Source organism: Zosterops lateralis (assembly GCF_965231275.1).
Source record: "Zosterops lateralis genome assembly, chromosome: 20".
Lineage (NCBI taxonomy): Eukaryota > Metazoa > Chordata > Aves > Passeriformes > Zosteropidae > Zosterops > Zosterops lateralis.
In genome coordinates this window covers 6287693-6301569 of record NC_139780.1, presented here as the reverse complement: position 1 = coordinate 6301569, position 13877 = coordinate 6287693, and the positions used below count along the sequence as shown (strand labels likewise).

The following is a 13877-nucleotide window of genomic DNA, read 5'->3' as shown; positions in this document are numbered from 1 at the left end:
TGCCTCAACAAGGGCTCTTGCCCTGGCTGCAGCTCTCACTGCAGAAGTCCCACGGCTGAGCTCTGCGTGTTCTGCCTGCTCTGCTCTCTACATCCACACTAGAAAGGCAACTTCCAAACACAGACATTAAATTCATATGCTCAAAGCAACTCAGGGTTGGGAGTAAATTTTGCATGCAAATCTGGACTGGAAACTGAAGTGTTTAAATGTTAGTATTGAAACCGAACCTGCAACAGTGTGTGCATAAGTATAAATGGTCTGTGTTAACTGACAACGTGTTCACAGAGTTTTGTAAGGAAACAAAATTGTTGCATTTGGAGCTACGAGATTGTTCTGTTCTTCTGCTTTTATCAGATGAAAAAGCTAGCACGAAGGCACCAACAGCAGCAGGAGCAACAGAACTCGCAGCGACTAGGACAAGGTAGGGGATTTGTGAAAAAGCAAAGTGAGAGAGAAACAATCTGTAGTTGTCTGAAAGTGCCATTCCCACGTGATACTTCAGCACAGCAATTCAGAGCACATGCAGGTCTGTGGGAGAGAAAGCAGAGTCCATCAGTCCATCAGCAGTGGAAGGGCCTGAGTGCCCACACCAGGTTACTCCAAATTCTCCTGGTGGGATCAGACCCCAGAGGTGCTCGTGCAGAAGCTGTTACCTCATTTCTAGTAGAAATGTGTCATGTGGAGGTGTTTGCACTGGAGGAAATCTCCAGGAGGCTGACTCCAGAGAGATCCTCCAGTTTGTTTTCTTCTGCAGTAGGGGGGCACAGTGCTCAGCTGGAACCTGCACAGACATCAGCATTGCTGCCTCAGCCAAGGCATGGAGAGCCCCCCCATGCCCCCACAAGGGTCTGGCCCCCGAGGCAGGCACAGCTCAGAGGCACTGGGACTTGCTGTGCTGCTCTGTGGGTACTCCTGAGTATCTCCAGCTCCCAAGACCTTGCAGCCTCAAATCCTCCACTTTACCCAGAGCAGAAACTAGAAAATAACTTCTAACAGAAATTAGAAAATACTCTGTCATACAGAGTATACAGACTTTGGGAGGATAGAGTCCAGGACCTAGGAACTCCAAAAATTATGTAGTCAGAAATTACAAGTCTTTCAGCTTATTGCTCAGGGTTCTATGCTCAGACAAAATTTGGAAAGTTTCTCTGACTGACTGGATACCCCTGACTGCATTTGCTAGGGTTCATTGTTGCCACTGATTCTGCCCTGTTCCCCAGCAGTAACTGTGCCTCTTCTTTGCTTTGTAGAAGTAATGTCCAACCGAATGGAAGGGATGATGACATCTTACACACCACTTGCACCACCACAGCAGCAGATTGTAGCAATGGAGCAAAGCAGTTATGGCACAGACCCATTTCAGCAGGGTCTTACCCCTCCACAAATGCCAGGCGACCACATGAACCCCTATGGTAAGGCATGCCTCATTCTGCCACATCCCGAGTAGCTGAGTCCATGTGCTGGATCACATACCACAGGGGCAGCAGCTTTACTGGCTTTTAGTATATTTTTTCTGGGATTTGTACCAGGGAATTTGTACCAGTCAGTTTTATGTGTGTATTTTCTTGTACACATAAGGGGGTAGAACAGAGGTCATCTCAAGCTCTGGACACCTTTCAAAACTATTTCACAGTATAATTCTGATAAATGATAAGCAAGCAATATCACCTCTCCAAGCTCCATTTTTTTTAAACCACTGTCCAAGACACTGAAAAATAAACAGTACCAAAATCTAGCTCCCTCACAAATTTTTCCTTTTTTCTTAGAAGCTTTGAGGAAAAAGTGCCTTCAATAAAGAGAAGTAATCTATTCATTACAAAATGAATAAGCAGCCCTGTAAGACCACTCAGATTGGATGCGTGGATTTGTTAAAGAACAGTCTTGAGCTCCTAAGAGATGGGTTACCACAGGACATTTCTCCTGCATAGTTTTATTCTCTGTCCCAAATCAAGATGACGGTCTGCTCTCACGATTGCTTGACCACATATCAAACGCATTACAAGCACTAAACGCTCAGTTATTGATTCTGGACAATTGCAGTGTGGCATTTAAAAAGAATGTCAGAGGATTTTTCAGACTGTGATTCTGAAGGGGCTGTTTCAGACTCCTTTCTGCTGACCAGGAGCACTTCACTCACCTCACTGTAGAGGCTCACAGGCTCATCACTGTCCCAAGCACAGCAGGCACAGGCCAACAGGAAATCTGCTTGGGCTCTGTGTCCGTACTTTTGCCACTGAGACAAGTCCATGGTGCACACCGGGAAGTTTGGGAGGTCCTGTAAGGAGCTGAGGACATATGAAATGCCCTTGACCATTAGGTGGCTCATGATTTTGTTGGTTTGCTTGGCTTTCTGAGTAAAACTCCTCAGGAAGCAGGGGATGGCACAAAGCCGTTTTGAATGAGCGTGTGGGGAAAAGTACCAGACTAACACTTTTGCAGAGCCCCCAGGACTTGAGCTAGAGCTTTTTCTGGTACCCTCAGTGTTAAAGTAAGCTGAAATCTTAGTTTCTAAGAGAGTTAAAAGGTGCCGTTCCAAACCAGCCCTACAAGAGTGGAATTTTCTGAAAGGAGAGCATGTTTACAGCTGTAGCTCACCTGAGGCCAGGGAAGCTGGGTCTCTTACTGGGTCCTGTCCCACTGGTAGAATTTTTACCTTGTGTGCATATGAAGACCAGTATGATTATGGCTCTTAGACCATGCTTCCCTCTCATGGGCACTCAATATCTGGTCCCACCTTTCTCAACAGTCCCGGTGCTCCCATGAGTGCCAGAGCCTATGGAGAAATTGTGGACTTGCTCCTCCCCAGCACCCAACTCCTGTGATCAGCCAAGACTCAGTTTTGTGCTGCTGACTGAAATTGAAAACAAATGCTGGCAGGTTTGGGCGCATTGCTGCCAGCTGACCCCTGTGGGCTGATTTCAAACCCTCCTCCTTGTAGGTCAGACCCTCAGAGCCAAGGTTAACCTGTGAGCACAGAAGCAGGAGTGTTCCTGGTGGCTGCAGCATGCAGCATGTGAGCAGCCGTGTGTACTGTGTCCTCCCCTGGCCACGCAGCATCCAGCTTAACGTGTACATTTCATTTGCAGGAAACGACTCCATTTTTCATGATATCGACAGTGATACCTCTTTAACTAGCTTGAGCGACTGTTTTCTTGCCTCTTCCGAAGTTAACTCCATGCAGGCTAGAGTAGGAAACCCCATTGACAGGCTGTACTCTATGCAGAGCTCCTATTTCGCCTCATGAAAATAAAGAGAACTAACAGCCGGCGTGTGTTTAGCCAGTGACTTTTCCAGTGCAGACTCTACAGCCATATGTTGCCCAGCTCTTCCTTCATAGTGACTCTGCTGCCTCTGGACTGCAAAGAGCGATTTTTTAGGAAGACTGTCTCTGTTTGCATATATGTGTATGTATGTATATATATTTTAATACCTACATACATACATATATAGAGACACAAAACACATCCACCCGTCCCATTCCCTTGGTTCCCATCTGGTGCCAGACCACGAGACAAGCACAGAAGGAACAGAAGAACCTGCTCGTCCTCAGCCTTTGATCTGGTTTGGTTTGAGCTCATCATCTTAAAGGAAATGGATTTTGTGGAAAGCTAGACCTTTTCCTCCTCTCTCTCCTCCTTCTTTTGGATGTTTAAACTTTTTTTTTTTTAAGCCACTGATACTGACATCAGTCAACCATATGACAAATAAATCAAAGAAACTGGAGATTCCTCCTTTTCTTACTGCATGATTCATACTATGTTGTGGATAAATTGCCATTTGAACTGTGAGAAGTTAATGTAAATGTGACGTTCAACATTTGTTTCCTTTCTACACTTTTTCTACATAACCTAGATCTGCTCATTAGTTTATAGCCCTAATGCATATGATACTGAGGAAACTGGTTAACAGTATTTGTGAGAAAGCCAGTGCTTTCAGAGTAAGAAAGGTCTATGACCCCAGAGAAGAGATGCATGTTAGGGGCAGAGGCATTTAGGTTAGCATTAATCTTAAATAATTAAAATTAAAGGTGCTTACAAGGCAGATTTATTTAATTTTTTCTGATGTGTGAGATTAATACATTTACATTTGTTTGTAAGTATTGCAGTGCCAAATTTCAAGTCTAGACCATGATTGGCAAACAAGTGTTTTTCATTCTGTTCTGTTTATTTGTTTTGCATGAGGCATAAACGTGCTGTTCTCTATTGTCCATCTGGAATAATCAAGCACTCCTTTAGTTACCTTGCCTCAGCAAGAATCAAGGATACACAGTTCTAGCCTGAAACACCAGAAGTCCTGAAATGTGCACCAGCCAGGAACAGGAAACTATGAAAGAAATGACATTCAGGTATGTTGAGCTGAGATTTTTACCACAGCCTGCAGATCCCCCCCCTGCCAGGGCTCGTTGCTGTGGTGCCAGCAGACTGATCAGTGCCAGAACAGGTGCACCAACAGAAGGGGATGGCCCAGCTGAAGGCTGTCTATGAAGCTGAAGTTTGAGCATTTGTCATATAGATTTTTGTAGGGCATAAAATATCATAAATAATAATAGTATAGCTATAAATATTGCCTGGTGATAATTATAATGTGGAGAAGCAGACAAGTACAGTCATGGCTCTCAGTGGAGAAAACTTCATGAGGAATATTTGCCAGGGTAATATCAGTAATTATAGGGTGTGTTCAAAATAGAGCTTATAGGGAAAGATTGGCAGGATAGGCACCTTCTTAAATAAATACCTTTAATATATTGACCATAATAGCTGAAAAACAAGTCCAAAGCTTTGGTTAATCTAACTCCTCCAGGCTGAGGACTGGTACCAGGCCAGCATTGCAGTGTCCCTGTGGGGCTTGGCATCTTCTGTGGGATGTGGGTCTCCCATGGAGGGGGAGGCCAGAGCAGGATCCCAGTACCTCAGCACCCAGGGAGGGAGCAGCCCTGCTGGGGGAGCTGCAGCCTCAGCCCTGGGGAGTCCTGCTGGGAGCTGATGGAGCCTTCCTGGCATTCCGGAGGCACAGCTGGGAAGGACAGGATGATGGGTCCAAAGGAAAAAATACCATTTTCCCCCAGCATGGAAGTGTGCACTGAACATGCTGGAGGTTTCTTGAGAAAGCCAAGTTTTATCTGCAGGGTAAGTGCATAGGTTCTCACTCCGGAGGTGATGGGAGCACCATGGATGAGGCTCTGTGTGTGTCTGTGTGTCTGTGTCTGTGTGTGGCTCTGTGTGTATGTCTGTGTGTGCACATGTGTCTGTGTGTGGCTCTGTGTGTGTGAGTTTGTCTGTGTCCATGTGTCTCAGTGTGTCCATGTGTCTGTGTCCGTGTCCATGTGTCTGTGTGTGTGTCTCTGTGTGTCCATGTGTGTGTCTGTGTGTCTGTGTGTCTCTGTGTGTCTGTGTGTCTGTGCGTGGGTGTCTGTGTGTCCGTCTCTGTGCGTGTCTGTGTATCCGTGTGTATGTCCGTGTGTCCATGTGTGTGTCTCTGTCTCTATGTGTCTGTGTCTCTGTGTGTGTGTCCATCTGTGTGTGTGTGTGTGTGTCCATGTGTGTGTCCGTGTGTCCATCTGTGTGTGTGTGTCCATGTGTGTGTGTCCATGTGTCCATCTGTGTGTGTGTGTCCGTCTGTGTGTCCGTGTGTCTGTCTGTGTGCACACGCAGTGCAGGGGCAGAGCACAGCCCAAGGGCCGCCCTCCCACTGCCGGCGGTGCCGAGCCCGAGTGTCACACACGGCCTTGGTCAGAGAAGGGGCTGGTGGCTCTGTGAGGGTTCCCAGGAACATCATTGTCCCTGTCCATGTCCCTGTCCCTGTCTCTGTCCATGTCAGTTCCAAGCACTGCCATCCCCAGGAAGGTGGGTCTGTTGTGTCCATATGCTTTGCCTGGTGACCATTCCCTGCTTTCTGGCAAGGATGTGGTTTCAGTGAGCATTGTGAGCTCCTGGACATATTTTGAAATTGAAAGGACTTTCTTTTCTTACCCATCCTGTTCAAGTATTTTTACCCTTTCCTTGTGTATTAAAATAAATGACAATTTCCTTTCTCTCCGCGTGATAGCAAGCATCTATAAAGAACTCAGGTGATCCTCACTGCTTGCAGGGCAGAAGCAAGCAGGTTTCATATGGCACATATAAACATTTGTCATTTGTCACCACCGATCCCAATGGATTCATCATTTCCCTCCTCTCCCTTCTGCTGTGCTACTTCACAGTCATAGAAACGCTTCTCAGATGTACCAGTTTGTAGACTCCTCACACAGGCACAGCCTTGCTTCCTATCTCATTACTGGCAGGATCAAAAATGGCATTTTTGGTGTTTACAGGGACTATTATGAGAATTATAACATGACCTACAGTTTGGAGAACTGCCTTGTCCCAACTCTACCTCTGCATCTGGGATGGATGTTGAAAAATAATCCATCTCCAAGGAAAAAATCAGACATCCCATTTTATAGCTGAAGTATAATTTGCTGATTTTTTGGATGACTGTTTGCCACCTTTTTTTTTCATGCTTGTACATACTATCTCCTCCCGCTTGGTGTGTCGTATGATGATGCCTTAGCTGTTTGTTGCCCCGTGTTCTGCCACCTTTGGAGCCACATACACACACACATTCGGGCCCTTGGCGTGTGTGACATTTTCCATGCCATGGTGGGCTGCTGCTGGTCCAGGGAAGGTGCATAGGCAGGATTTCCAGTGGACCTGCGATTGCTGGCAAAGGCCAAAGTTCATTAAAGCAAAATAAATGTCACTTTCTTTTTGTGGAATAAATTATCCTACTGGAGTGTGATCATTGTGGTTTTAACCTGGGACCTCACAGTAAAAGATTATACAGCAACCTCTGACCTCTTTGATTTCTGCTTTACTCTTCTGTTGTCAAGGGAATGTCCCTGATCAGGCGAAAGGAAAACGTTTAATGGGCCATATCACAGCAATATCTTACATTGAGTCAAATTGATAAACTCTTGCCAAAAATTCTTAGCATCTGGCACTTCCACGGAAACCACAAACAATGATTGCTCATGTGGGAGCTCAAAGGCTAGAGGTCATGACAGCAGTTTATTACATACACCTTACACTGATCATTTTCCCTAGGAAATTAACCCCTCTCTAATAGAAATGCATCAAGTGAGCTCTTCACAGTGTTTCCATCATATTGTTTTGGCTAATCAAGGAATACATGTGCAGCTAAAGTGGTGACAAGATGCAATTAAGTGAAAGATGATTGATTAGGTTTCAGTGTGCTCAATAATGTATAAAAAAGGTGATTGTGAGATCAGAATGAATCTGCTGGGTACGAGCTCGGAGGTCCTTCTGGTGCAGCTGCAGGCCTGTGATGGTGGCAGAGAGTTCCCAGCACGCATGAAGGATTTCTGAGCTCCCTGGTGCTGGGTCCCAGCTGGGCTCTGGGACAGCAGCACCTTCCCCTGGCACGGCTGGCTGCTGAGGGGATGACTCTGGTCATGCACTGCTGTCTGCAGACCCTCCTTGCCACGGCACTCTCGGGCAAACCCTGGGCTTTCAGTCACAGTATTTGAGACAATTATGTTGCTGTAAATAAATGGTGGTGGTTGCACTCACTTATATTGAAACACGATCCTGGGCATTTTGATCTCCTTTTCTTCTTTAAACTGTGTCATCAAAGATCTGCAGATCACTTGGCCCAGGCGCAGTTGCCCGTTCCTGAGATGTGGCACATGTTGGTTACACAGTGGCTGCTGAGTGGATTTTTCAAATCCACCCTGCAGAACTCGGATGATCATTACCAGGTCCTTTGAAGGGTCATTGCTCAGCCAGCTCGCTGTGCTTTATGTCGTGGGGAAGGTCCTTCATGCCAGCAAACCTTCCAGAGATGATGTGAACTTCCCTCTTCCTCCTGTGCTCAGGATTCCCTTCCAGTTTCCTTAAGGGTCAGAGGTATATCCCAAGCCACTGCCCCAGGTACTCCAGTGAACCCAGCTCTGAGATGCTGCTGGGATGCTGCAAGCTTGGGTTTACAAGAGCACCTCTCTGAACCCTGTCATAAGTACTCTGGTTCTCCCTGAAAGTTACTAGAAACAAGCAGCGGAATCATGAGGAAGGGAAGGATTCTCACAAGCTGGAGCTCGGTCACAGCAGTGAAAGGACAGAGGCAGCTGAAGCACAGCAGGGCTGTGGGAGCTGGAGCCACAGTACCCAGAGTCTCAGTGTTTCAGATCATGCTTTACACAGCCCCGTGCCCAAGCCACCCCATGGATTTTGGATTTGTGACCAGTAGCTGCTCCCAGCATGCAGGTCTCTCCACAGCCCCTCTCTATGACCTGGGAGCACAGGGCAGGGCTTTAGGCACCTGTGCTCCTTGCTTAGGGACATGCTGGGGCACTGGCTTGCCTCAAGTCTTTTTGCTTTGGTGGGCTTTCAACACGGTCTTGCTTCTCTGAGGCCGATCTGACTATGCTGGTGGCTGTTTCCCTCCTGGTGGCTGCAGCCTGGATCACCTTGGCTCAGTGCACTCTGGTTTTGTTCAGCAGCAGCAGTGAAGGGGCTGCCAGATACTTTGCATTGGGAACTCTGTTTTTAGGTGAACACCCTATTTTTTAGCTGTGTATGGCTGTATTACTTGTATATTTATATATTCTGTATTTATGTTATTGAAATGTAGTATTTTGTAGCTGTCTGTTACAATTTGTTTAACTTGTAAAAAATATGACTGTGCTCTCTCATACTTAACCAGCTCCTTTCACTGTAGATTCGCTGCTTCTTTCCCTCCGTGTTGGAAACAAACCACCATAATGTATGTAGATTGGATTTTTTTTTTAATTTAATTATTTGTCATTATTAAATTATTTATTAGTGTTTTTAAATTTCATTTCACTTTGGTTTTTTTCCTGCCACCATTTCTGGCAATTAAGATCCATGAGTTTCTCATGCATCATGTTCTTTCCCACGTGTATGTGCACGTGCACACACACACACACACACACACAATACACACACACATAGTCTAAACAAAAACAGAAAAAGAAAAAAAAAGAGAGAGATTACACTTCAGTATATTTGTAAATAAAAGCAACCTGTAAACTAAGCAGGACTTTCTCTCAGTGTTCAGTTCTTTCTTTGCTTTTGCAGACTGAGAGTGTGTTTTCTGTGAGCTGGGGCTGGCGCCAGTGTCCTCGCAGGCGCGAGGGACAGGGACAGCTGACCAATGCCTCAGTGGTTTTAGTGCTGTGGAACTGGAGCCCAGGCTGCCTGGTGGAGGGATATAGCATGGGGGATGGCAGAGGCTCCTTTTGCACTGGTTTTTGGCCCCTGCAGGGTGAGAGCTGTTCTGTCAGGATGGTGACAGACTGTCACACGCCCTGGCTGCCCAGACACAGGGAGGCAACCCAAACCCAGCCCTGGCAGAGAGAGGAGCTGCTCCGTGGTGATTTCAGAGACCCAGTGGGATCTTTCCTGTGCAAAGTGCATGCAAGGGCAGCCTTGTGCTAAAGCAGACCAAAGTGTGTAAGTATTAGCAATTGATTATAAAGTATCCATCTTGTAATGGCAAATTCGAGACTAATATAAAATGTCAGATACTTGCTGGTGTGTCTTGGGCCATATAAACATAAACATGGAACCTCAGCTGAGGTTTGGTCTGGTGACATCTGATTACTCATTGCCATTCCCTAGGTCCAGACACACCACATTTCTTTTCTATGCCTTGGACATCAAGTCACAATTTCTGTCTAAGCATGCAGCTTTCCATATAATCCAGTATCACCAAATGGGACAGCCCTATTTCCCCCATGCCATTTCAGCATATCCCTGTAGCCCTTGTGCAGCAAGGTGGGATCACCTACTGGAGAAACAGGCCATTCCCCATCCCTAAGAGGCCTTGCCCAGCAGTGAGGACAGGGGGTATCCCAGGGGCAGAGTGCTGGCACCACTGAGCCTCTCCCACTGCAGTTTGCACAAGGCACGTGACACCACAAAGGGCACAGCACATCAAGTGGAATAATCTCAGTGACATAATAAAAATCAGTTTAAAAGCTTTTCCCCTATTTTGTTCATAAAGATCCACACGTAACTGCTGAGCACAAATCTCCCTGCTCAAACTCTCCCCAGGGTAAGGGAGGAGGCACAGCCCCAAGTCCCACCTGAGGGCTAGATCAATAAAGCAGTTTTTACTCCTAGTTTCGTTCCCCTTTGCTTTCCAGCTCTAAACTGCATCATCCTGTTCCACTCACACTGGTTATTGGTGGAATGTCACTAAGGAAAAATGAATTGCCATTAGCAATTGGATTCACCTAAGTCAGAATTAGCTACTCAAATATTCATGCTCTGTGTACATCTAATATTCATGAAGGAAGAATTAGAGTTGCCCATAGCCATTTTTGAATCTCCACCCAAAAAATAGGTGAAAGAGATCACAAAAAAAGGGAAAAAAAAAAAAAAAAAAATTAATACATTTGGGGCTTGCTGTTGTGCATTGTTTGTGTTCTGTTTCTCTTTGGTGTTAGTGAGACAGAATGGAGACTGATTTATGTGCCACAGCTGTAGCAAACAAAAGAAGAAGAGATCAGGGAAATGGCTAGAGGTAAAAATGCCGGTGCAAGGGGCTAAAGGCCTGCACCTGGGTACTGCTTCCCATGCAGCCTCCCCCGCCTCGGAGTACCTTGTAAAATCAGATTATCTGCTGGACACAGGAGTTCAAACAGCCCTTCAAAAGATTTGTCTTAATAATTGCTGCCTTATCTTAACTTCTGGTTTTTTATCAGCCAAACTGCTGCTGGGAGGCAGATCCTGAGGATAAGGTTCTGTCACTCTTAATTATTATTACCTCTTATAATGAAAACACATTTGTTCATCCTCCCGTGCACTTGGAAGTGGTGTAACAAATGAATGTCTAGTGTTTTATCAGTATTTTTAATAACACAAAAGAAATATTATGCATATGGTCCCACTGTATAAATGATTGTACATCAAATGCTATGAAATAGGTGGCATACTTGCTTCTCATTTATTTATATTCAAATATAAACCAATTACTTAGTAAGAATGAAACACATTTTTATGTCCTCAGAAAACCGTTCTTTCCTGAAAACCAAATTTTGTAGTTAAGATGCTTTAGGGCTATTTTCCATCACAGAAAAAACATGATAATTACCCCCAGAACCAGCAGGTACATTCTGAAATGAGGTGATAGAAATGCTATTTCTTTGTTTACTTATGATGGGAAAATTAAACAATTCTCTCTGAAAGCATACTAATGAATTTGGCCTGCAGTATTTGTCAAAGATACAACCACCATTTGCAGTCTTCAGCTAGTTTTTCTCATACTTCTAGAACTAAATATCAATCACTTGGATAAAGTGGTAGCATGGTGTCAGTTGTACGTGTGAAGATCTCAAATTCAGAAATGATCTGCGCATCTCCTTGGCCCATAGCTCCTCGCACAGGTCTGATGGTTCTCACAGCCGTGGCCAGGGTTGGATGCTTTTGTCACAGACAGCTCAGCGTGGCTCTTGCAGAACTACCTGATGAGCAAGGTCCAGGGTTGGACATGGCCAAAGCTGCACCCCAAACTGCAAAGAAAATAAAAGTGGAGAATTATATAAAGCACAATATGAACTAGAGCAATGCACTGAATGATGATAGAGTCTTTGTCTGCATTTACTCTAATAATATTTGACCTTTAGTTAGCAAGAGGGCATCACATTCTCTCATCTTTAGCCAAAATGTGGAAGTGAAGTGATATTTTTGGATGCCTATAGGATGGTGCATCCACAGGGAACCGTGTAGGGATATAACACAGCATCTGCTCACTCCAAAATCTTATGGCCATCCCTTGTGCCTGCTGACTGACTGGCAGATATGACAGATCCAGTTCCTAGAAGTAGCAGGTAATGAGGGTTTGATCAGACCCTGGCATAGTCAGATAATGTCCAAAGCAAAAAGGATTCTGTAAGACAGGCAGATAAAAGCAATGTTTTTATGGCAAGCCTTTAGCAGCGGACAGGAGGGACGGGCTGGAACTGCACATAAAGCTCAGGAGCCTGGCTCAAACACCTCATGTCATCCATCAGTGACAGAGATTTCTGTCATTGTCATGGACTTCTGTGTCCCTCCCTTTCCAAACAAATCTTTCCATATGCTGTGATATTTTACTTTTAAACAGGCTTAGGTAGAATTCAACTGGTTTTGTCAGAGTTGGGCCATTTTTCCATTCAGATTACTTTAGAAGAGGGTAGGGCACTGAAGGGTTCCTTACAGCTTTCTACCTGAAATGCTATTTCCTGAATAAACAATCAACCTCATTTGGAGCTCAACACAGTTCTTCCCCAAATTATTTTTAGCTCTTTTGCTGCTTCTGTTCAGTGTTCAAGACAATATTTTGGCACGCTGCCTCCTCCCCTCAGGTGGTGGGGCCCAGGGAGCACATGCAGGGAGCTGGAATGAGGAAGGTGAGGGAGACCTGGTCCACAGAGGAGCAGAATTGAGCGTGCACTGATGTCCACTTCTGTTGGTGGCATTTTGGACTGAGCCTGGGGAGAGCACCTCTCTGCTTTGTGACCCTGGCTGTAACCAGACACTGACCCTTTCAGCCATGAACTTCTCTGAGCCAGTCAGAGTCCTGTCCATCTGGTGGGACAGGGACCTTTCCCCATGGCAGGGGAGGGCACAGGCTGCTGCTCTGGCTCTGCTACTGCAGCAGTGATGTGGGTCACAGAGGTTGGTTTGTTTGGTTGTTTTTTTGTTTTATTTTTTTATTATTATTTTTTTTTTCCCCTGGAAGATGTTTCACAGTGAGCCATCTGTAGTATTAAAATGAGGAACACGGGATGTTAAATGCCTTTTCCTTCTGAACACCCATTCTGTAGTTCTGCTCTCTGTTCACCCCCAGGGAGCAGGGCAGGGCTGGTGTGCAATGGTCGGGAGCTGCACACTCACAGACAGCCAAAATCTCCCCACCACACCCCTCCGGGTACCAGCACCACTCAGGTAGGCTTAATCTGCTCCTTTGTTCAACTGGTGAAGAGTAAACTGGTGTGCAGCAGCACACAATGAGTTAGCCCGATCAGATTACCAGAGATCCGTCCCAGATGGGGCATCCCATCACACCTGTGTTGTCAGATTAGTGGCGATAAGGAGCCGCTGATAAGCCTCGCACTGAAGTGCTCTCAGGGAACCCCGAGCATTCCCTTGATCTTTCTTTACACTTCAGCACTATGCGGAAACCTTTTGTTTTAGGACCGAGAGGAGAACACAGGTAATTATAGTCCCAGTGGCAACCACCCTTCGTGCAAGACACAGCGATGGAAGCCTGCGGCACACTGAGGCAGGCAAAATACATCTGACTAAAACCAATTGATTACGTAACCCTGGATAACTTAAATTCTTTTTTTCACTTCTATAAAGAGGGAGAAGGCCCCGGTCTGCACTAGACAGAGGTGTGTTGGAAGGCCGGTTGGTGTCAGGCCGGCAGCTCCAGGGATGCTCCAGGGATGCTCCAGGGATGCTTCAGGGATGCTCCTGGGATGCTCCAGGGATGCTCCTGGGATGCTCCAGGGATGCTCCAGGGATGCTCCTGGGATGCTCCTGGGATGCTCCAGGGATGCTCCTGGGATGCTCCTGGGATGCTCCAGGGATGCTCCTGGGGTGCTCCAGGGATGCTCCTGGGATGCTCCAGGGATGCAGCTCCGCACGGGGCTGCAGCCTGGGGCTGGAACTGCGCCCAGAGTGGCTCTTCCTGCTGGGTTCTGGATCAGCCGACCCAAATCCAAAATTGGAACCGCTATCCCAGTTGTGCTCATCTGCCCGACTTCCCACGGGTGCGAGCAGCTGTTTGTTCCCTGTGAGCCCCAGCCAGGAGCCTGTGCCAGCCCCAGCTCCTGCGGAGGGTTTGTGTGTGTTACTGAAATCACCTCC

The 13877-nt window shown here is 46.3% G+C and overlaps 1 protein-coding gene across 1 annotated transcript in view; it reads left to right on the top strand.

The window, feature by feature from the left end:
* The window catches only part of LMX1B (LIM homeobox transcription factor 1 beta), an 87740-nt gene extending 78971 nt beyond the window's left edge, over positions 1 to 8769 (top strand). The window contains exons 6-8 of the mRNA XM_083875617.1: positions 355 to 421; positions 1251 to 1412; positions 3087 to 8769. Coding sequence (XP_083731743.1) covers positions 355 to 421; positions 1251 to 1412; positions 3087 to 3244 — 387 coding nt within the window. The 3' untranslated portion in view covers positions 3245 to 8769. The remainder of the gene's footprint in view (positions 1 to 354; positions 422 to 1250; positions 1413 to 3086) is intronic.
* The last annotated feature ends 5108 nt before the right edge of the window (positions 8770 to 13877 follow it).